Here is a 22,720-nt window from a genome sequence, read left to right as displayed (position 1 = left end):
CACACACACACACACGCACACACGAAGACACGTGGCACTGAAACACGCCTGGACACGCTTGGCGGGTAGGCGTTGCGGCGTCGTTGAACAGGCCAAAATGTCCGCCGTTTTGAACAAAGCCCCGGCGTCCGTTGCATCCGCGCCGGCATTACCGCGCGTTGTAGGCGAAACGTAACAGACCGCCCCGCCGGGGGAAGGAGATCCCGATGGTCAGGGGACTGCATCCGCTGTCCGGAGGGATGTCGCTCGATGATGCTCATAACCGAAGTTGGGCGTCCTTGGCGTTTCTTGAGCGCAGCGCACAGAGAAGGCCTCGTTCTCACGTTCAGGTGCACACAGGACACTGCAAAGTGACTTCGGGAGAGTTGACATTTTTGTTCTCGTTTCCGGCAAGCGTTAGAACCACGCCTGAAAGTCAACCGCTCAGTCAGCAAGCACGGCACAACCCTCACTAAGCCCTGCCAGGCTCTTTCCCCTTTTATACTGCTGCCTAGTGCCTTACAGTAGTTTAGCAGCACTCAGAACGCGTCCACAAATCGGAAAAATTGCACTAAAAAGCACATCATCACTTTGAAACACTACACAAAAGCAATAAGTTAGAAAAAAATCCTGCCTCAGGAAGAAAAACATCAGTAACAAGCAATTTTGAGGCTGATTCCCACGTTAGGGGCTTCGACTTAAGCCATCGGCGTTACCGTTGAGACTCCCCTTTTTGTAACGCACCTCAAAGGAATATTGTTGCAAAGCGAGGCTCCAGCGCAGGAGGCGGCCATTTTTGGGAGAGATGGTCTGCAGCCATTGGAGAGGGCAGTGATCCGTTTCAATGATAAACCTCGAGCCAGCTAGGTAACATGACAATTTCTGAACGGCCCACACGATACACGCACACTCTTTCTCGGTGGCGCTATACGCCTGCTCACGACTCGTCAGCTTACGACTAGCATACAGGACGGGGTGTTCTACTTCTCCATTTTCCCGTTGGCACAGTACAACGCCCATGCCTCGCTCACTAGCATCACACTGAACAACGAACCCTTTTGTGTAGTCGGGCGATCGTAGCACAGGCTGGCTTGTTAGGGCGCTTTTTAGGGCGCTAAAAGCTCTTTCCTTCGTCTCATCCCAGACGACTGTTTGCGGCTCTGTCTTTCTTAGAGCATCCGTCAAGGGAGCCGCGATATCAGAGTACCTGGGAATGTACCTCTGATAATAGCCGGCGACACCTAAGAACGACCGAATATCGGTCTTCGTGCGCGGTTGCGGGAAGTCTCGCACAGCGGCCACTTTTATTTCAGAGGGGCGGCGACGACCCCGACCAATCACGTGTCCGAGGTAGACAACCTCGGCCTGTGCTAACTGGCACTTGGGAGCCTTGACTGTCAAGCCCGCATCGCGCAGGCGGGTTAGCACTGCCCGCAAGTGCGCCATATGTTCCGGCCAGGATGCGGAGAATATCGCTACGTCGTCTAGATACGGTAAAGCGAATTCTTGCTGTCCCCGCAACACTTTATCCATGAGGCTTGAAAAGCAGTATGGCGCGTTCTTCAAACCAAAACTCAAAACTTTAGGACGGAATGTCCCCATTGGTGAAATGAACGCCGCATACCTACTAGCCTCTTCTGTAAGTGGAACCTGCCAATAACCCCTGACAAGATCTAGGGTGGAAATAAACTGAGCGCTACTCACTCTCTCAAGGCGCTCCTCGATGTTAGGGATCGGATAAATTTGATCCTTAGTGATGGAATTAAGCCTGCGGTAGTCGACGCAAGGACGAGGTTCCTTGCCCGGTACCTCAACTAAAATCAAAGGGGAGGTATAATCACTCTCACCCGCTTCAATAACACCGAGCTGTAGCATTTTCTTTACCTCAGCCTCCATAATATCGCTCTGGCGGGGTGACACCCGGTACGCCTTGGATCGTACTGGCTCTGGGGAGGTAAGTTCTATGTCATGAGTAAGGACAGAAGTCCTACCAGGCCTCTCAGAGAACAGACCTTGAAACTCTTGTAAGAGCTGGTGTAGTTCTGTTTTCTGCTCAGGCGACAGCGATGCTTTACTTATTAAGTCACTAATGACTTGATCGGCGTCTTTCCTGTTTGTCACTGAGCCTAGTCCCGGAAGCTCGACCGGAAGCTCTTCGGGCACGTTTACCATCATGCACACCACTGCTTCCCGTTGCTTATAGGGTTTGAGCAGATTACAGTGGTAAACTTGCTGTGCTTTCCGCTTTCCTGGCAGACTCACCACGTAGTTAACGTCCGACAGTTTTTGAACAATCCGTGCTGGGCCCTCCCACTGCACGTCGAGTTTGTTCTTTAGCGATGTGCGCAATATCATGACCTCATCTCTTTCCACAAAGCGAGCATTTTTCTTGGCGATACCTTCCTTGATAATGCAGCGTATGTTTTCTAGGCTGCCATCCTTCCTTTGCTCGGCTATCAAAGCCGACCGGCTGACTTTTAGCAACCTGTTAAGTCCGTCTGACGTAGGCGCGATGAGCAAATCTGGAGACAGCTCTTCTAACTTTCCCGTGTCGGGAATTTCCTCTCCAGTATCTGCTGCCTTTAACGCTACAGGCTCAATTTTATCCCGTTCGGGCGTGCTCTGAATACCAGCTTGCTGCGCCTCTGACCCTTTTTCATCGTTCAACAACGTCGGCCCCGCAACTACCGCCTTTGCAGCGAGCTCCCGAACCTTCGATCTGGTTAAGGCCTGAACGCTAGCCTCACCAAACAAAAGCCCCTTCTCGCGCAGGAGGTGATCGGACCTGTTTGAAAATAAGTATGGGTACTGGGGGGGCAGCATAGATGACACTGCGGCCTCCGTCTCAAGTGCTCCGAAAGGTCCTTCAATAAGCACTTTTGCTACCGGCAGACACACGCTATGAGCTTCCACTGCTTGCTTGATCCATGCGCACTCGCCCGTGAACATATCGGGTTCTACGTAAGAGGGGTGAACTACATCCATTGTAGCTGCGGAATCGCGAAGCACTCGGCACTCTTTCCCGTTCACGAGGAGGTCTCGCATGTAAGGCTCGAGAAGCTTCATGTTCTCGTCAGTGCTGCATATAGACAAAAACACGACTTGTGTTTTTGTTTCTGGACACTGCGCCGAAAAGTGACCCGGCTTCTGGCACGTATAACAAACGCGCGCTTGCCTCGTCTCGAACCGCTTTCTGCGTTCGGCTTCGGTTGCCGCCGTTTCCTTACGTTCGGTCGGACTGCTTTCACTCGCATCCGCACTACGTGTATCCCCCTTTGCCCTCATGGTTGTGAACTTCGGCCTCTCAAACTTGGAGCCAAATTCACCCTTTTGACCGTCCTTAGCTCCGCGAGCCCGACGCGTCACAAACTCCTCGGCTAACTCAGCGGCTCTAGCCACCGTACTAACGTCTGGCCTATCCAAGACCCAGTACCGCACGTTCTCAGGTAACCGACTATAAAACTGTTCTAGCCCGAAACACTGCAGAACTTTCTCGTGGTCACCAAACGCTTTCTCTTCTTTGAGCCACTCCTGCATGTTTGACATAAGCCTGTACGCAAACTCTGTATATGACTCACTTTTGCCTTTCTCGTTTTCCCGAAACTTCCGACGGAACGCCTCCGCTGACAGCCGGTACTTTTTTAGCAGACTCGATTTCACTTTGTCGAAATCCTCTGCCTCCTCTCTCTCCAAGCGAGCGACTACGTCGGCCGCCTCGCCGGGTAGCAAAGTGAGCAAGCGCTGTGGCCACGTTTCCCGAGAGAACCCCTGCTTCTCGCACGTTCGCTCAAAGTTAACCAGGAACAAACCAATGTCCTCTCCAAGCTTAAACGGCCGCATCAGGTCAGTCATTTTGAACAATACTCGTTCTCCTGCACCGTGTGCCTGACTTCCATTACGAGCGCGTTCCATCTCTAACTCGAGACGCTTCATTTCCAAAGCGTGTTGACGGTCGCGCTCTTCTTTTTTTTCTTGTTGCTCTCGTTCTATCTGTTCTTTACGTTCACGCTCTTCTTTTTCTTTCTGTTCTTTTCGTTCGCGCTCCTGTCTTTTTGCCGTCTCCCTCTCCTCAATGGTCTCAAGGCATTCCGACAGCTCGTCATCCTCAGCTTCTAACTCAAGAATAGCCCTTAGCAGTTCTGGTTTTCTGAGTTTGTCTGAGACATCCAGACCCAACTCTCTCGCAAGCTCCAACAATTTCGGTTTGCGCAACGACTTCAAATCCATGGCTGCTCTGAATGCTGCTTTCTCTACTGCCTACTATTGTCTTGCCGCAAACTAACCCGGTAGCAACGACAACCACAATTACCAGCTCTGTTTCTAACACTAACAAAAGCCTGGCAAAACTCAGAAGAAGAAAGTCCCGCACTCACCAAACCTTGCAGCCAAGACTTCAGCGCAGTCGTTCCGCTGCAGGCAACCAGTCATCACACAGGGCTCGTTGCGCTGCTCCCGGATGGTCGTTGTGCTGCTCAGCATACAGTCAACCGCATCTCTTCGCTGCTGGCCTCCGTTGTCGCGATCTCACCGCTGGCAACCAGATGTTGGAATCGCACCGCTGGCCCGAGTTGTTGGGGTCTCGGTGCTGACGCCCGTTATTGCCAATGGGTCGCAAGCCCCAAGGGTAGCGTTGGCCTGGCGGCCTGGGGCACTGGAAGCATCCGAAGGTCCCGGCAAAGCATGAGAAGACTGGTAACAGAACAACTTGTTTATTCTAACATAGCAAAAGAGCGGCCGGTCAGGTCGACCGGAGTGGAGAGACGGGAGAGCACGTAACTCAACAGTACAAATCGGAGCCTCTCTTCTGGCGTCCGGGGGCAGCTGCTCTTATACCCTCGGCGTCGCGGTCCAAAAGGGAAGGAGGGAAGGTCACGGGATGAAGGTCACGGGACGGCGCAGCAGGGGCCCACGACGGCGCGAGCGGTTGAGCCGAGAGACCTCCAGGCCCCTCATTCGGGGAACTCCGCTCCCCGGCTGCCGCGCTTTGACAAGCGAGGGCACACACACACACACGCACACACGAAGACACGTGGCACTGAAACACGCCTGGACACGCTTGGCGGGTAGGCGTTGCGGCGTCGTTGAACAGGCCAAAATGTCCGCCGTTTTGAACAAAGCCCCGGCGTCCGTTGCATCCGCGCCGGCATTACCGCGCGTTGTAGGCGAAACGTAACAATACCTATACCTATGTGTTTGATATAGTGGTCGCTGCCTAGATCGGTGCCCGAGTTTTCCCAACTAGCTTGTTTCGAGTTGTTGACAAAAGTTAGGTCGGGCGTAGAGTCCCTGCACGTGGACGTGCCACAGCGGGTGGGGAAAGCCGGATCGGTGATCAGGCACAGTCCCAGGGCCGTGGCAAGGTCCCATAGCCCCTCACCTTTCTTTGTATTCCAAGCGTATCCCCACGCTTGGTAGGGGGCATTAAAGTCCCCTCCGATGATGAGCGGGGAGCTCTTTGCGACTGCGAGGGCCTTGTTGAAAAGTGCCCTAAAGCTTTGTTTCTTGTAGGTGGGGCTGCTATAAATGTTTAGGCAGAAGGTACTCTGCGCCCTGCCCTTGTGCCTTTTGAGTACAACTTCTACTAGGATATAATCAATTTTACTCAATCCGAGATGGATATCGTGTTCGATAAAGGGTAGCTTTTTGTCAAATTTAGGCTTTCGGCAAAAACCGAGACTAGTGACGCAGCTAGCGAAAAACAGCTCTACCATGGTGACGGTTTCGCGTGTACTGAATTTTACTGAGACAAGTTCGTGGCGCTTTTCCTGACCCCCAACATTATTGTAATTAATTTCGCTACTTTTTAGGATACTTCCGAGGCACGCGCACCACGCCTGGCGTTGTGCCGCAGTTCGCGAAAAGCAGCTCGGCCCTGGTGAGGCAGTAAGTTTGGCGTGTACAGAACTTTAGTGGGACAAGTTTGTGACGCTTTCTTTCGCCCTGCCACACCGTATACCTTCTTTCGGTGCTCACACTTCTCGAAAACGCGACAAGTGATTGCGAGTAGTAATAACACGGGAATGTGTTGCTTGCGCCTGCAGGACGCGCAAAAGATAACGCCGAAGGGCTCAAAAACCAAGATCTTGAAAATTCTGTCTTCTGAGCGTCTGAAAACCGGCTTTGCACCCACGCATTTGTCTTGAGTGCGATTAGAAGGAATTCTGCGAGCGTGTAACATGGACTGGCTGAGAGCCTGTGTTCTGGCCACCTCTGTACTTTGCGTACCATCGTTTCGGCTGAGGCAAAGTTGTTTTGGAAACGCGCTCACCCGTGTAATTGTGCTCGTAAAGTGCAGGAAAAAATGAACGGGAAGGAAAGGGAGGTACGCTTAAAAATCGGATATTTTCTTCCTATTTTATGGCATTGCTTGGGCGGAGTCTACTTTCTACGAAATGTATGTAAAAGTGAATTTATTTCTAGTGCCGCCCATTCACCACTTATGCACGTTGATATTTTCTTCATATTTTATGGCATTGCTTGGGCGGAGTCTACTTTCTACGAAATGTATGTAAAAGTGAATTTATTTCTAGTGCCGCCCATTCACCACTTATGCACGTTTCGCTTCTACACGCACTATTTCTGTTAGGTCTATATACCAAAATGCTACATGCTTGTAATATACTTTTTTTCAGCTGGTGGCATCCGGTGGAGCTTCGAACGGCAGCCACTGCTGCTTACCTGGTGCCACAACTTTGGATGAATGCACAAAAAGCCCAGAACGAGCATTTATATAGAGGAAGATAAACATTTCATCATTTCAGAAGACGTCTTGCGTTTACTTTATGAAATTGCACGTGACACAGGTTCGATAGAGGCTTATAGAGATCGTTCGCAGTCATGTTTACTAAATAATAAAATGATTCCGCGCCAAGGCCGCCGCGTGGTTTAGCAGTAGAAACGAAAAATTGGAGGACGCTTAAGCTTCGCCTTCGAGAGTGGAACGCGATAGCGTTATCGCACCCCGTTCGCACTGCCTACTCAAACGCGCTACGCCAGCCAAACGTCGCGATCGGCACAGATAGCCGGGCCCCGACGCGCCATGAGGGCGGACGCGATCATGGGGCGAGTGGCGCGCCACGTGTCGGGGCAGCGCCGTACATTGCGAGGAGGGGGTCTTCTGTGTTTGCCGCAAGATGGCTCTGCGTGTGCGCAGAGCGCAGAAGAAATGTAGCGGAAACGTACTTCGCTACTCGTGAAACTGCGACTTTTGTAAGTTACATGGTCATAATTACCGATATACACCGCAGTATAACTTTCTACGGCACGTTTCTAAGGCAACACCGCATTCACTACAGGCGATTTTGTCCCGTTTCGAAGGAACGAACTCGTGGCTGAGTGGTAGCGTCTCTGTCTCACACTCCGAAGACCCTGGTTCGATTCCCACCAGCCCATCTTGCAAGATGTTTTTTATTTATGAAGTGCGTTCTGGGATTTATCGCTCACGGCCAACGCCGCTGAAACACCGACGCCGACGACACCAGCTTTTCTGCGACACGAGCTCCTTAACGCTGTCGCGTTAAAACAACGCCACGCCGATCAGCGGAGCCGGCGTGGCGTGTACAGGGTCGTCCTTTTTGAAAGGGAACACGCGAGCGCGTGGCCTGTGCTCTGCGGCGGCTGCCTAGAGCGCCGGTCAGTGGCAGCAAGAGGAAGCACGTCCGCTTTTGGCGTCATCTATTGACGGTAAGAATGACTAGGCATGGCCGATTGGAAGCGCCTACTGGACTCCCTTCCCCGTATTACTGATACGCAAGGAGCGGGGCCTGCAGCGCAGCGTCTGCTGCTAGCAAATCGCGCTCGCGCTGCAGGCCCCGCTGCTTGCGCATCAGTAATACGGGAACGGGAGTCGAGTAGGCGCTTCCAATCGGCCATGCCTAGTCATTCTGACCGTCAATAGATGACGCCAAAAGCGGACGTGCTTCCTCTTGCTGCCACTGACCGGCGCTCTAGGCAGCCGCCGCAGAGCACAGGCCACGCGCTCGCGTGTTCCCTTTCAAAAAGGACGACCCTGTACCAGCTGGCGTTCAAAACGCAAGCACCTATAACCGAAACCGGAAGGTGTTAATCCCATCCACTTGGTGCGCTACAGTCAATTCGGCCGCTGGGCTCTATGGGAGTGTGCGCTCTTGTTGAAATTTCTTTCTCTATGGCGACGCGTCGGTGGCATGCGGCGTTGGCACCGCAGGCTGCTGCTGCTTGGTGTAGGCCCGGGCAGCACGTACTGCTAGGTACATCACTCGTTGCGCAAAATTCGAAGGGCCGCTCAGCGCCGTTCATTTGGACATTAGTTCCTCTAAGTTGTATTCTCAACTTAGAGGAACTCCTCGGATTTTTTGTTTTTACAGCCATAATATGGTGCTAACGTTCGTAATCCTGGTTAACTCCGAATGACAGACCACCACACTTTGTAGGATATGTTTATAATGGCATTGTCCGTCCTTCTTAACAATGCGGTGGAATTTGTCTGTATGTTAAAGATTCCCTCACCCATGATGTTATTGACGAAATGACCTCTATGACGCCTAGTATCGAATGTGTCACAGTGCGTGTGCAAAATGTTATTGTTGCAGCTGTTTATCGACCTCCCGCAGGGTATAAGTCTGAATTTTTTAATTTTATAGACACGTTACCGCGAAAAATTCATTTGATGCGTAGTCCATTTCTTATGGGCGATGTCAACATTGACATGCTCAGTGGGGATGCATCTTGTAAACAGTTGGAAACTATTCTTGATTCATTTGCTTGCTCAAATGTCATTACGCAACCTACTCGTCTTACTGACCACAGTGCCAGCTTACTTCACATCAGTATCACAAACACCGAAAAACAAAATTGCACTAGTGGTATATTATCACTCGACATTAGTGATCGCCTTCATATCTTTACATTTTGGCCGCTCGCCAGCGACAGACTCGATTCTCATGAAAAGTCGAACTGTCGTAAGATAAATTCACATCGGCTAAGCCAATTTTATTATGCGCTGGAAGATACAAACTGGAACCAGGTTTACGCAGAAAGTGACCCTGACAAATCATACAGCATTTTCTTTCACGTGTTTAAGGCTATCTATGATAGATGCTTCCCGCTTGTTCAATGCTCCCCAAGGCAAAAAAGAATTCGTAAACCCTAGCTTAGTCAATGCTTGCACAAAAGGATCAAAACCAAAAATAAAATGTATCACGCATTTGTACAGACACGTGACGCTGCTCTGCTCAACGAATACAAAAAGTACCGAAATAAATTAAATGCCGATTTGAAAAAAAGCTAAGACTTGCTATTATCAATATCTTTTCGCTAGGATATTTCATGATCCTAGAAAGCTTTGGAACGATGTCAACAATTTGTCAAACAATTCGAAACTGAAGCGTCCTATTAGCATTGCAGCTTTTGCTCATGGTAAAACGTAGGTTGAAGCACTCACAGATATGAATGAGTACTTCACTAACGTCGGTGATTTTCAGATTTTCAGCAAGAGGGACCTTAGTACCGAAACTTGTCTTGATTGAGTGCAGAAACGCGTAAGCTTGATACACTCAATTTCTTTGTTTCCGACGAGTCCACAAGAGGTGGAGAATTTATTGGGTAGAATAAAGAACAGCGTCTCGCCAGGAATTGATGACCTGTGTGTTGTACCAATTAAATATGTTCCGTCTGTTATATCTCTACCGCTAACGCATATAATTAATCGAATGCTGGAAACTGGAATCTTCCCTTCCGATCTTAAGCTTGCTCGCATATGCCCAATACACAAGTGTGGGGTCCTTAGTGACATACGTAATTACAGGCCAATCTCGGTGTTGCCCGTGCTATCCAAAGTCTTTGAAAATGTTATTAACACGCGCCTCGTGAATTTTATAACTAAGCACCACGTAGTAAATGACGCACAGTACGGGTTTTCAGAAAAATAAAACAACAGAGCTAGCGTTATTACGTGTTAAAGATTAAATAATGGACGGCATTGAAAATAAGCTTTATACCGTTGGTCTCTTCATTGATCTTGTGGTAAGCATTTGATTGTGTCAACCATGAGATTTTATTAGTTAAACTCCATGATTACGGCATTCGTGGCGTTGCCTTAGATCTTTTAAAAAATTATCTTTCCCACAGAAAACAGTGTATAAAAATTGGTGATGTTATTTCCCCAACTACTACAGTAAAACAAGGAGTAGCTCAGGGGTCGATTTTAGGGCCCTTGTTATTTATACTTTACATAAACGATATATTTGATATATCTAACTCCCCAAAGTTACTAATTTACGCAGATGATACCAATATATCTTTTTCTGCGCGTACACTTAGTGACCTTCAGAACACGATTAACGACTACCTAATGCAGCTTGATAGTTGGCTTCATGCAAATAAATTAGCGCTGAACCTAAAAAAACTAACTACGTCTTGTTCAAACCCACTAACAAAACATGTGACAGTGAACTCACGCTGACATTCCAGGACACCGTCATAGCACGCGTAAAATGTCAGAAATTTCTAGGTGTGTGGTTTGAAGAAGGCATGTCGTGGAATACACACCTAAACAAACTAACCTCGGAACTAAGCAGAACAGTTGGTTTAGTATTCTAATTATCAGGTCTAATTCCTCTGCAGCTAAAGAAAGCGATATATTATGCCCACTTCTACTCCCGTTTATCCTACTGCACACTAGTTTGGGGCAGTACAACGACTACGAATTATAATAAACTGGAGGTATTGCAGAAGAAAGTGCTGAGGATTCTTTAGAATTATCATGGGGAACCTAAAGATCTACCAACTAATCCTTTGTTTATTAAACACAATTTGCTCAAAGCGAGTAAAATCTATGACTACAAACTCCTGCTGCACATACATAAACAGAACCTGTTACATACAGCACACACAACGTCAGCTCGTTATGCACTGCGTAACGAACGGATAACACCACGAACACGTACAAATTTTGGAAGGGCTGTCCTCGCTTATCAAATACCTGCACTTATAAAGCGTGTGAATTCCCAAATAAATTTCAGCAGGAAACTATAAATTCAAGTAGCAAATAAGACGTTTTTTGTTGTATTGGTGAACCCTTTAACACAAGTGCATATTTATTTTTTCATGTTTCTATGTTTTCATTGTATGTTCGTAGTTGCCATATCTGTATTTGATTTTTTCTTGCATTATATATTATTTTCACTATTTCAACATAGCCTGTGATGTAAAGTCTTTCCAATTGTTCTTCTGTAAATGTATCACGTTGCCTGCTGTCTGTGTGTTCCCCGGGTCCCCTCATTTTGTCTGTGACAATTTTTTTTTGCCTGGAGGACCCCCAACATTATGTTGGAAATAAACTGAACTGAACTAATAAACAGGCAGTCGTTCCTTTATAAAATATGCGGACGTAACACACGTAAAAAAAAAAGTGCAATTTTACCACGTCGCACGGACGTCTCCTTCATTATTATGTGAAATGAAGAAAATATGTGTTTCTAACACATATCTCTTTCTGTATGATTGAAAACTATACTATGTCCGTTTCATGATGGAACGCACAGCAAGAGTCATCCTTGCGAGGCCGTGCGAATGCATGAAATATATACAGTTATCTACAGGTCAAGTAACATAGAACTGAAAATGTCGCGGTAATCCTATCGCTAGAATGTCAAACACTGCCAGTGATATAATTTTGATATGCAGCAAATGTATACACTGAAAACACGATAGATAAGATAGGAAATTTCTATTTTCGCTTCAATTTTTTTAGTGGAACAACCGACTCTCCCATTCAAAATGTATTTCGCCTGTTCACGCTGAAAGGCAGTTTTCACTGATGTTAACAGAACTGGACATGAATTTCGTCTTGACCCGCCGTGGTGGCTCAGTGGCTACGGTGTTAGGCTGCTGAGCACGAGGTCGCGGGATCGAATCCCGGCCACGGCGGCTGCATTTCGGTGGGGGCTAAATGCGAAAACACCCGCGTACTTAGATTTAGGTGCACGTTAAAGAACCCCAGGTGGTCGAAATTTCCGGAGTCCGCCACTACGGCGTGCCTCATAATCAAAGTTGTTTTGGCACGTAAAACCCCATAATTTAATTTTAATTTGAATTTCGTCCTAGGTAAATACTAGCCCGCTAAATAATTTTTGTCACTATTTTCAATGAACAGTTGGTTGTAACTTCACCGCCCAAATAAGTGAGGCCAACAGATCTCATGCGCCAAGCCCATTAGTCTTACTTTCTGCAAGAAAGTACAGCTGTTCATCGGGCCAGTCAATGTCATTCGGAACATGGCTGTAAATAGTAATAGGCTTGATTCTTCGTTTATGCCTGAAGTGCGCGGTGTCTTGCTGTTCCTCATACGTTCTATGCAGCGTTCTTATCGGCACTTGTATGATTTGTTGCAAGCTCTTGAAACATATCCAGTGACTTATGCCCATGTCTGTCTTTTTGATCTGTTTTGTAAATTAAGGAAGAAGTGAGTATTAGTCACTACAAAAAAGATACGTGATATAACCGACTTTCCATATTACGAATTGCCCGTCTTTCCCAGTTCTTTCGTTTCCTGATTATCGAGATGAGGGAGACAACATTTTGCCAGCAGTGTTTTGCGCAATCCAAAGGTACAGTGCAAGACCAAGCTCCTGATATAAACAATGGTACGGACATGGCGAAATGTAATAGCTACTATGCGCACGCGATACCCGTCCACGTCACGGTATAAAGGATAGGATCTCAGGCAAATTCAGGAAACCCTAGGCACAGCCTCGAGCGGCCATTAGATGTACTTCATAATTACGCCTGCATGCGTAAAACTAATTGTACCAGATGTACCCGCCTGGCCAATTATTTCACCAGTAATAATGTACTACTGCAGATTTCGTAGCTAGTAAAACAGGTTTAGAAATATAAAAATCAAACAATAAAAATGTCATTCTGTGTCACATCATTTTCGTATAGCAAGGTGTTCCATACATGATGACCCGAGTCTGGCGAAGCTCGGAATCTCCTAAGCTCTGGTGAAAACCGCAAATAAGCACTGGGCAATAAGCACTGGGCTCTTTTATTTGATTCCCTGCAACGTGTCGCACATTGCTCCATGGGAAGTGCTCGCTGCTATAGGCAAGTCTGCGTCTTCGTCGTGCTATATTTAAATGGCGGAACTCGAATTCCTTGCCGAAAGACGAACAATTTCACGTCTAAAATTTTAACGTTATTGTATTTGGGCAAGCTGGGAATCGGTCACAGGATTGCATAGTCAAATATACCGGTCGAGCATCGCGCCACAGATAGCCATAACATCAGACCTGTGTCTGCAAGAAGTAACTTATTCAAATATTCATTCACCCTGCGAACATTCGCACAGTGGAATTCATCACCCCGAACTTCGCCGCTGTTAGATATCACCGCATGATTTGTTACTGTTTTACTTCCACTGCATCGCTACGTACCAGCCCTGAATTGAGCGTCTTCAAACACTCGCTTACAGAACTGGGTACAGAACTTGCTTTCACCTTTGCGCATCCCTCTTGCTATGTCATCATCATCCCTAAACATAAAGACGGGAACATAAATATGTGAATCTTTATGTCCCCGTTCCCCCTCCCCCTGTGCAGAGTAGCAGGCTAGAACACCTTAGCTCAGGCCGACCTCTCTGCCTTCTTTCAATTAAATTATCTCTCTGATGGCCCTCGCTAAACTCTGGCGCTTTCATTTTACGACGCTAGGCAGTCCATAGCTCGGCATACGTGTATCCTGGTAACATAACGGCTACTTGTAGTACCACGCTCCATGCGTCGGGAACGAGAATAGAATGAGGAAAAATTTTGACGAGTTTGCGTGGGTTCGAACCAAGAGTGCCACGGCTGTGAAGGTGCTCTGCCACTACTCCACAACCGTATATTCTTTCTCTCGATCATGGTATTTGTTACAGTCCGCAAAGTAACATTAACAAGTATCATCACCTGATAAACTATTGGCACTCCTAATGACAGACGCAATGAAGCAATGATACTATCACCAGCAGGGTGTCGAACCGAAATCGTTTAGGGTTTGGTTCGGGTTCGGGTTCACGCATTTCAGTTCGGTTCAGGTTCCGCGCCGGAGCTAAAACATTAACCATTGTCACTGGTTTGTAGTTTCCTGGACGGGTTCATTCGGGTTCAAACGGGTTCGAAGAAATAAAAATGATTTGCGTCCCTCTAATTGAAAAACGCGCGATGCTTTTGAAGGAACATGCTTCTGAAGTTCCCTGAATCAGCTGTGTAAAACTACTGCAGACCATTTCCTTTTCATGGGCATAAATTTGAATAAACAAGTTATCACAAAAATGATGCGCTCTGCGTAATTGTAGTTCAGAATTTGCAAATTCAGTGGGCTTCGTGGTACCCTGTGTTTTCATGCGATGCTTTTCGCATTACGGCTCTACCAAATTTTCTTCTTTATTGAATTCTCGCACTTGCTTGTGATCGTTACTCGCACTGCAGATAAGGAAGTGAAAAACTTAATCTGCTGTTAACTACCCATGTATTTTGTGTTCATAATATTTTAATTAAAGGCGGCACCTAGTTCTGTGGGAACATGTACTGTCATATTACAACGCTTTGGTGAGCTAGTTGGTGAATGTTCATAGCTAAAACCTGAGGACAAAAACACGACAGGATGAGAGAGGCGAGTGGACATGGGCTCGACACCCGACTAGGTGCATTCCGCATCAGTTGTGCGGAATGCACCTGTGGTGGTTAGTAGGAGCGTGCGGGTTTGGATGTGGGAGTTCAGAAGGGAACTGAGAGGTCAGAAATCTTGGCCATCATACGGGTGATGCATATGATATCAAAGGCAGATGTGAATTTGGTATATAGAGCAACGCACTTTGAAACACTTTTGAAATCAAGTGATATGAGTAAAGCGCGTAGATTTTTATTTTTAATTTCGGCGAGTGTTGTACAGAGCGCGTATAATGCGCGGGTCGCACGTTTTCAATTTGTAAAAACAAATTGTTTAGGATGACGTGCAAGTATTATCGACGCAAATTTGGAAAGTCGTTCTACAATTTTGCCTGGATTAATTGCAAGATCGAGGCCAGTATGATAAGACTCAATACGGTGGTAGGTTAGGTTTTGCAATAAAGAACATGAGATCTTTACGCCAAGAAATAAGGAAGTGAATAAGTTTTAAAGAAGAATGAAATATGAAAAGGAAATATGTCGGGTACATTTGAAAACAAAAATTCAATACGGGAAGAGTGAGCCAGTCTTGCCCCTGAGAAGAGTGCGTGTTGCCTAAGGTTATTGCATGTTCGATTTCTCCAATGGTGATAAGCACATCGTTAGACGCATTGTGGTGAGTTGTAGCTATTAATTGCCGGAGCCGAGTGTGATAATAAGCGTCAGCAGGTGGACCATCTGTACGAATTTGTTTGGTTAACAACTCATCGTAGTGTAACATTGTTGTAAATGACTTTATTGAGCCAAAGAACTAACCGTGCTCCTCATGTTCTGCCCTTAGCCGGTGTTGTCAAGGCTCATTAAATATTGGAGCTGGGCTTCTTGGATGAAGTCCAATAGGCTGTCCAGTATTTTATTTCACTCTGGCGGCCATCCCGTGAGATGTAAGACACCAGTTCTGAAACCACCATCCAGAGGTGGAAGCGGTGCAAGTTTTTGCGTGGCGTACTCTTTTCCGAGTGAGATTTGGAATGGAAGGCCTTAGATTCTTGCTTTGCCAGCGATTTGCAAAGCCGCTTCGAGGCTGATATATTAACAAGATCAATGTGTATTTTATAAGTAGCAGAAGCGTTGTATTATTAAGATTTGCAGAAGTATCCGAGTTGAGGTTGTTTTTCAAAAACGCCTACGCATTGCCCAGATGCGTTTGTGTTCAGTAGTCAAACTTGGCATCCACCAGAAATTGCTCCCGCCTGGTAGTGGAACAACTGGTCGTAAATGAGCTTTACGCGAGCTTAGTAGAGTAGTTTGCTGGGCCAGTTGGTGCATGGTGAACGTATAATGGTTTCCAGCAAGTACGGACGCGAGCACAAGAAGTAGAAACAGACAGGACAACGCTGGACTTACAACTGAAGTTTATTGTGAACACATCCCACAAATCTCCGCCACGCATGCGCATACAACCAAGAACAATAACAAGGTTTGTAGTCAATATCAACAAAAGTTCTATACGTACACAAAAGCGTAGTCACACCCCTTCCCGACAAAGGCAACAACACGTGGATTAACAAGATAAATTTAGAAACTGCAGTTCTTTATCATTGATATGCACCGAAGGTTCACTCACAGATGTATGCGCGCCCAACTTTTTCATGTGGAACGCTTCGCTAATTTCTCTTTCCAGTTTGCTGCGCTCTCTCCCCACTATCGATACACTATCAAAAACTGGTCGGCATTCGTGCTTTTTGCAATGCAATGGCAAGTTCCCTCCTGTACCTGTAGGTAGCAAATAGCGATGCTCAAGCATGCGGTCATTAATGCAACGACCTGTCTGGCCGATATAGGATAGTCCGCGTGAGAGAGGCATGCGATACACAACTGAAGATGCACAGTTTTTGTGAAAAAAAAAGTGGTGTGCTTTTTTACACAGGCACTAGTCACATCTTTCTTCTCTCCTGTGATGCTTTTGCACAACCTAACCAGTTTGCTTGGCGCCGAAAACACGAGTGTGACGCCATTCCTAGTGGCCACCCTCTTAAGATTATGAGACAAGCCATGCAAATACGGCATCACTACGACCTTTTTTTTTTTTTTAAGAATCGTTGTCCGCGGTTTCCGCGGTTCCCACGGTTTACTTTTTTGTGTACTTTCTAAACAAGGATTCTGACACAGCCATCAAAAGTGAGACCGGGTACCCTGCCGACAGTAATCTCGCCTTCTGGGCTTCAAAACTCTGCTGCAATGAGTGGGTGCAACTCTTGTTTAGAGCATTCTTCAAGCACAAGGAGACTATGCCACGTTTTATTAATTTGGAGTGGGACGATTCGCACGGGAGGAGCGATTTTTTCGATCTAGGGCAATACTGCCAACACACATGATTCTCACTCTTAAATTTAATTTCCAAATCAAGAAATTTGATCAAGTTTTCTTTCAAATTTCGGAATCGCCAGCGAACCAGTCGTAGCCGTAGGAGACGAGATCAAGAAATGCTAACGGTGCGATTAGTTCAGCTGTTCCCACACTGCGATTGAAACGTTAGTTGGCGGTTATTGAGTACTGCGAGATAACTGGCGGACGCGAATTGTGATAACTGCGCGCCGCGCGTATCTGCGTGAACTGGACCCCAAAGTGAGTGTTTCGCGTTGAAGTCACCGGCGGTGTTTACCAATCAGTAAATGATGTGAGTGATGCAAACTTGAACTTCGTCGAGCGGTGCTTCGAGTGGAGCATCAGGCAGCGCATAAACTGCGAAGACGGCGAATGCAAAACAGGGAATCGCAGAGTTGGCCGCTACTGTATATCTTTGTGTGTGAAAGATAACTGTACCGTACGCATTAGCGGTCGCTAATATGTCTAGACAGTACACGCCGACAATGCACCCAGTTGATTCAGCCATTTAGATCACGGTGGCGAGACTTATATATGTCTGTTCCCGACATAACACTCCGAGCGCTGCGTAAATTGACACAGGAGACGTTGTCGACCCTAGTCAGCGCAGATGGCTGCAGAGTTTCATCCAAAGCGACCCTGGGCCTAGCCTGTGGTCGAACTGGTTCGGAATGGTTCCTGTAAAAAGCTACCGGTCGGGTTCAATTCCAAGGCAGTGAAAAATGCATCGGTTCGGTTCCGGCTCGGCTGAAATTAGTAACGGTTCAGTCGGTTTTCGGTTCAGTCCTTGTGGGTTTGACACCCTAATCACGGGATATGCATACTAGCAACGTTCACAGTGCCAGAAAATATAACACAAACTCAAGAGCCGCCACAAAACAGGCCGTTCATATTTGCAGGGAGTTCTTTATAATTATACTTTTTCACTAGAAAGTTGTCAAGGATAAGCAACTAAAGAAGAGGGGGTAAAACTGACATTCATCATAAATATATTATGTGGGCAGCATTTCCAGCGAAATGCATTCTAGGGAAAACGATCGTTTCTGCTTTGGGGTCCAGCGTGCGCGTTTTTCACAACCTGCTCATTTTCATAGGAAAGAACATCAACCGGTACATCATGAAAGTTGGCAACAGGTATCGCTCAGCGTCGAGATTGATATTTTTAACCTCCTTTTTATCGTTAATTATACATCGGTATTCCAGGTCACGATGTACTAAAGCGAGTTCGGAAAGTGCATCTTTCTCGTAACTCAAAAACATTCCTTTACAAACTCCATTATAAACTCTTGTGGTGAAAGTGTGGTTGCAAGTGTGGTTTCGTTTTTTCTGTGAATTCTGTGTATGTGATGCACTGGATACAATTGAACATTGTTTGATTAGCTGCAGACATGTCACCCTGCGTTGGAATATTTTTCTGTGAACCTTGAAAAAAAGTCTAACGCAAATTGATTTCGGAGGTAATTTCTCTGTAAACCAAGGTTTACGACATCACGCTCAATTGCGGGGGCTTCTTAGGTAATACCCGTAGAGGGCAGACGCTATTCTTGTAATCAAGAATAACAAGTATGCCTTCCTTCACGCCTAGGTTACCGGACACACACCTCAGGCCGTCGAACCGCTTGACTGAGGACGACTAGGCGGAAACTCTTCGAATAGCTGTAGGGAACCATGCTTGTACCTGGCGACAGCGACAGTGAAATCACAGTGACAGCGGCCGCAGTGAAGCAGAGCGAGCAGCCAAAAGGGGTGCTCAAGTGGAGCACCCCTTCTGTCTGATGGTCTGCAAATAAATTTCGCAGCAAGCAGTTTTATCCTAGTTTCAGGCAAAGATTGACACTTTGCGCTTACAAAATGACACTGGGATTGACACTTTGTGCTTGCTGCCATTGAATTACTTAGCGCGGTCATTGACTCGGGGCTGCGGAGTCGGTCTTCTTTTTTTTCACGAGTTTGAGCTCGCACTTGAGCTCGAGTTCCTGTGTTATATAAACTTAAACACAAGCTTCCCGCAAATATTGACACGTGTACTTATCTTTATCGGGCGACCACGTTTCGCCGCCTAACAAATGTAATCGCACAGCGCGGGACGCGCCTGCATGTATCCGAAGTTTCTGGAAAGTTATCGATGCTTCTATCCGGCTGTCTGTTGTCGCCGAACGTTGTGTTATCTAATTTCATCGCGTGACGCGAATGGTGTAGAACTTTGTGGAAGGCACGCGGGTCCGAACGATTAGTCTGGAACATTCGACGACTGCTGTATAAAAGCGGACGCGCTTGACCCGCAGATCAGATTTTCGACGATCGCCGACCGTGTTCGCCGCTATCATTGTGCTATAAGTGTAGCCTGTTTTTGTGGGCACAGGTTCGCCCAATAAAAGTTAGTTTTGTCTTTCACAGTATTTGCTACTGTGTTCTTCAATGTCACCACCACGTGACAATATTGTGGGCTTACGGCGCTCTTGGCCACACCAATGTATGTCTGTTGCAAATTTCCGTCGCATTAATCAGGAACCACCACAGCAATGGACAGTCTTTAGTCACTCCAAGGCATACAGGACAGTCTTTAGTGACTTCAGTGCATACAAAGCCCTATGCACCACGGACCCAGTAAACAACTGGCCTCAGAAATTCGACAGATATATCATCGCAGCCCAACGTCGTTCGCATGCACGCACGCACGCACGCACATGCGCGCACACACAACTATATATATAGCTAGCCAGCTAGAAGAGAGCGCGAGAAAGAATTTCACTAGTTCAGGCGTTGGCACGCACTGTGTTCTCCCTATTTACATCGAGCAGCAGGTGCGTGCGAAGAACGTTCTAGCTGGCATACATCACTTTTCCGAGACTCGGACGCGCGCCAATTTTGTGGCTTTCTGAATAGCCCCCTTGTTATTAGTTTGTCACGCAGGAGCGCTAGCTCCTTTTCTTCAGAGAAATATGTGTAATCGTAAAAGATTGCACGTCCGTGTAGGCAGCAGTCAGGTATAACAAAGTCTGCGTAGACTGAAACCAAGTCGACCTAATATCAAGGCCCTGTGAAGTCCCATATGTTGTTTGACTTGTATCTAGTTCGGCATGATGAATGCCTAAGGAAGGAGAATTTATTAGAGCAAATACAGAGAGGTCGACCTGGGCTAGTGTGTTCTGGCCTGCTACTCTGCACAGGGAAAGGAGGAAAGAGGACAATGATAAAAGACGATGATGATGAGAGGAAGATGGAATACATATGTACAGTCGGTGGGCAGAGGTCTGATGACCGCAGATGCCGCGGAATTTTGTTCTTTGCAGCCTAGGCATGCTATGGATGCAATAAATTAGTGTAGCCTACAGACCTACCTGTTCGACTTATCTAATGCATTAAAACAATTCCGCATAGCACGGTTGGGCTAGAAGCAATTTATATTTTTTAACTGATGCTGCGGTTCCTAGACTTGCCCTCGGCTATGCAATAACCGTGTAACCCACTGCTATATTTAGTCTCGTGTCTAGTCTGCTACTCTGCAAATAGTGAATTCCTGCGCTAATTTGTTAGTGACTCGTTCAGTAACTATATACTTACTAGACTGCCTATGCTTAAGACGATTCACTCAGGCTTCACACCAAGATTATTTTTTGAATTTTTGTTTTTCACAGGTCATCAAAGAAGCGCTTCCAGCAGCAGATCTACGATGAAAATTACGACGCTACACAGTTTCTTGCTTACTCAGTGAAGGCATCCGTTTGCAAGGATATCAGATGTTTTGTAGAAAAAGCAAGATGTCAGGAAACTTTGTTTCTAAATTTATTCTGCGTCTTTCACCACGTCATCTGTCAAGGAACGTGCGATGATTTCGATCACAAACCGATACTTTTTTAAGCCTTGAATTACTCAGTACAGCAATCCACTGGCCTGTGTACTTGCGTTGCAATGACTTGTGTATTATACGCTCACTCGTCATGCGATCACAAACATTTGGTTAGGGCTGTAAAATGACGATTAAGTAAGCTCTGGCCGCGGGTGTTGGTCGTTGACCATGCAGTGCACCTAACTACAAGGAAGGCTCTCGCTGAAGCGCTGATCAGCACTAAGGTAGAGTGCTCTTCATCTTGCGAATAATCTCATCGTTTCGCTGATAAGTCTCACTCGATCGCCATCACGCTGGAGAAAATCGCCGCAGTGATAGCCATTCGCAGGCAGCACTTGGGTAACAAGCGTTTTGGTGAATGCGGGCTCTGGTTTGTTCTAAGGATCTCAAGACACCCTTACCGTCAGTCTGGGCTGTTATTTGTGAGTGCGTGCGTACGTGTGTTTACGAAATGCGTCATTGGGCGAAGACGATTTGTTTTATTGTTTCGATTAAGCGTAGATTCTATGAGGAATATTTTTATTCTGCACATTTATAATACGTACCTTTATTGTGTACCAAATCACTGTACATTGAACGCGATAGTTTTCTAGTACGGGCGTGGACAGCGAGCCTGCATGATAGCAGGCGCCACCATTGCTTCTCTGTCCAGGTGAACGCGACAGTTGAAGCGGCCCCCCGTCGCTTTAACGAGCGCCGCTTACTCTTCCAGAGCCTCGCCCTGGGTGCATCGGCGCTGCATCTGATTCAGGCCACCCGGTACCTGCTCAAACATAGGCCCGGAGGAGACGGCGCTGACGCAGCTGATGAGGTCACTTGCGGCTTCGTGGTCGAGACGCGCATCGCCAAATTCAAGTCGAGGTACGTACCCTCAACGCCCCTGTTCTTTTTCCTGCATTTCAGCGCTTTCGATCGTGATCGTGATTAACGGGATGTGCACTCGTGAGTCGTTGAAGATAACAAACATGGTTGGCAAGTGGCGGTGCATGTGGTGCACCGGGCCAAGCAACGTTGTAACTAAACGCCGCTGGAAACTTGGGGTAATGACGTCACGCAAGCGCACTGACTGCTCATAATTTCGTGGGCTGGCACGCAAGCAGCGACTCTTAATTATCGCGCGTTCGTTCTTTTTAAACTTAGTGAGGATGTTTTAAACTGAATTACATTATGGGGCGCTATGTCACCAACTACTGTCATGGCTGTGATAAGAGGGGGGGGAGGCAGGCCGAGGAGGGGGGGCTCGTATGGAATTGTGGACTTATTAGCATGTCTCGGTGACTATGAGCTTCAAGGCCTTTTGGTAATCTGTTCTATGCCTCACAATAATGTGGTATGCCGGAATGGAAGGCATGCCTGCTTTGGCATATGCGACTGCGATTGAGACTGCTTTACACCACGCAGACGACGCTCTGACGCGGAGGTGCACGGGGTGCAGCTTAGACACGTGTGTTGCAGTAATTGAGTTCCTGATTAGCTGATCATGCCAGCTGTAACTTCAAGTATAGCGCTGCATTATCATAGGAGAAGGATACAGGAGGTGTTTGGTCCAGTCCAGTTTGCGTGCAATGGCGAGAGAATTGGCGCTTGTAACGTGAAGCGGCTGCTCCGGTGAAATCTGTGTTTCGTGGCGCCTTGAATTCATTCTGTGACTTTGACGGTGCAGAGAATGATACACCTACGCTAAGAAGGAAGCAGTAGTGGAGGACTCCGGATCAGCTTCGATCACCTGTATTTTTCAACGTGAGCAGTCGCGGCACACGATCCTTCTCGCATTCCGCGGCTCCGCCCGCATCGGCATATGACGGGTAATTTAACCCGCAACCTTTACTCGGCAGCCGTAGGATGTACCAGGAGAATACGGCAGGTCCAACGC

At 47.1% G+C, this 22,720-nt stretch overlaps 1 protein-coding gene across 2 annotated transcripts in view; it reads left to right on the top strand.

Moving 5' to 3' along the window:
• The window catches only part of LOC126544860 (uncharacterized), a 219,679-nt gene that overhangs the window by 190,034 nt on the left and 6,925 nt on the right, over positions 1-22,720 (top strand). The window contains exon 5 of one of the 2 annotated variants that reach the window (XM_050192390.3): positions 21,560-21,708. In XM_050192390.3, coding sequence (XP_050048347.1) covers positions 21,560-21,708 — 149 coding nt within the window. Of the gene's footprint in view, positions 1-21,499; positions 21,709-22,720 lie in introns of both variants that reach the window. The other variant, XM_050192388.3, reaches the window with a different exon arrangement.

This window comes from Dermacentor andersoni, chromosome 1 (assembly GCF_023375885.2).
Source record: "Dermacentor andersoni chromosome 1, qqDerAnde1_hic_scaffold, whole genome shotgun sequence".
In the NCBI taxonomy this organism is placed as follows: Eukaryota; Metazoa; Arthropoda; class Arachnida; order Ixodida; family Ixodidae; genus Dermacentor; species Dermacentor andersoni.
This window is presented reverse-complemented; position numbering and strand designations above follow the sequence as displayed.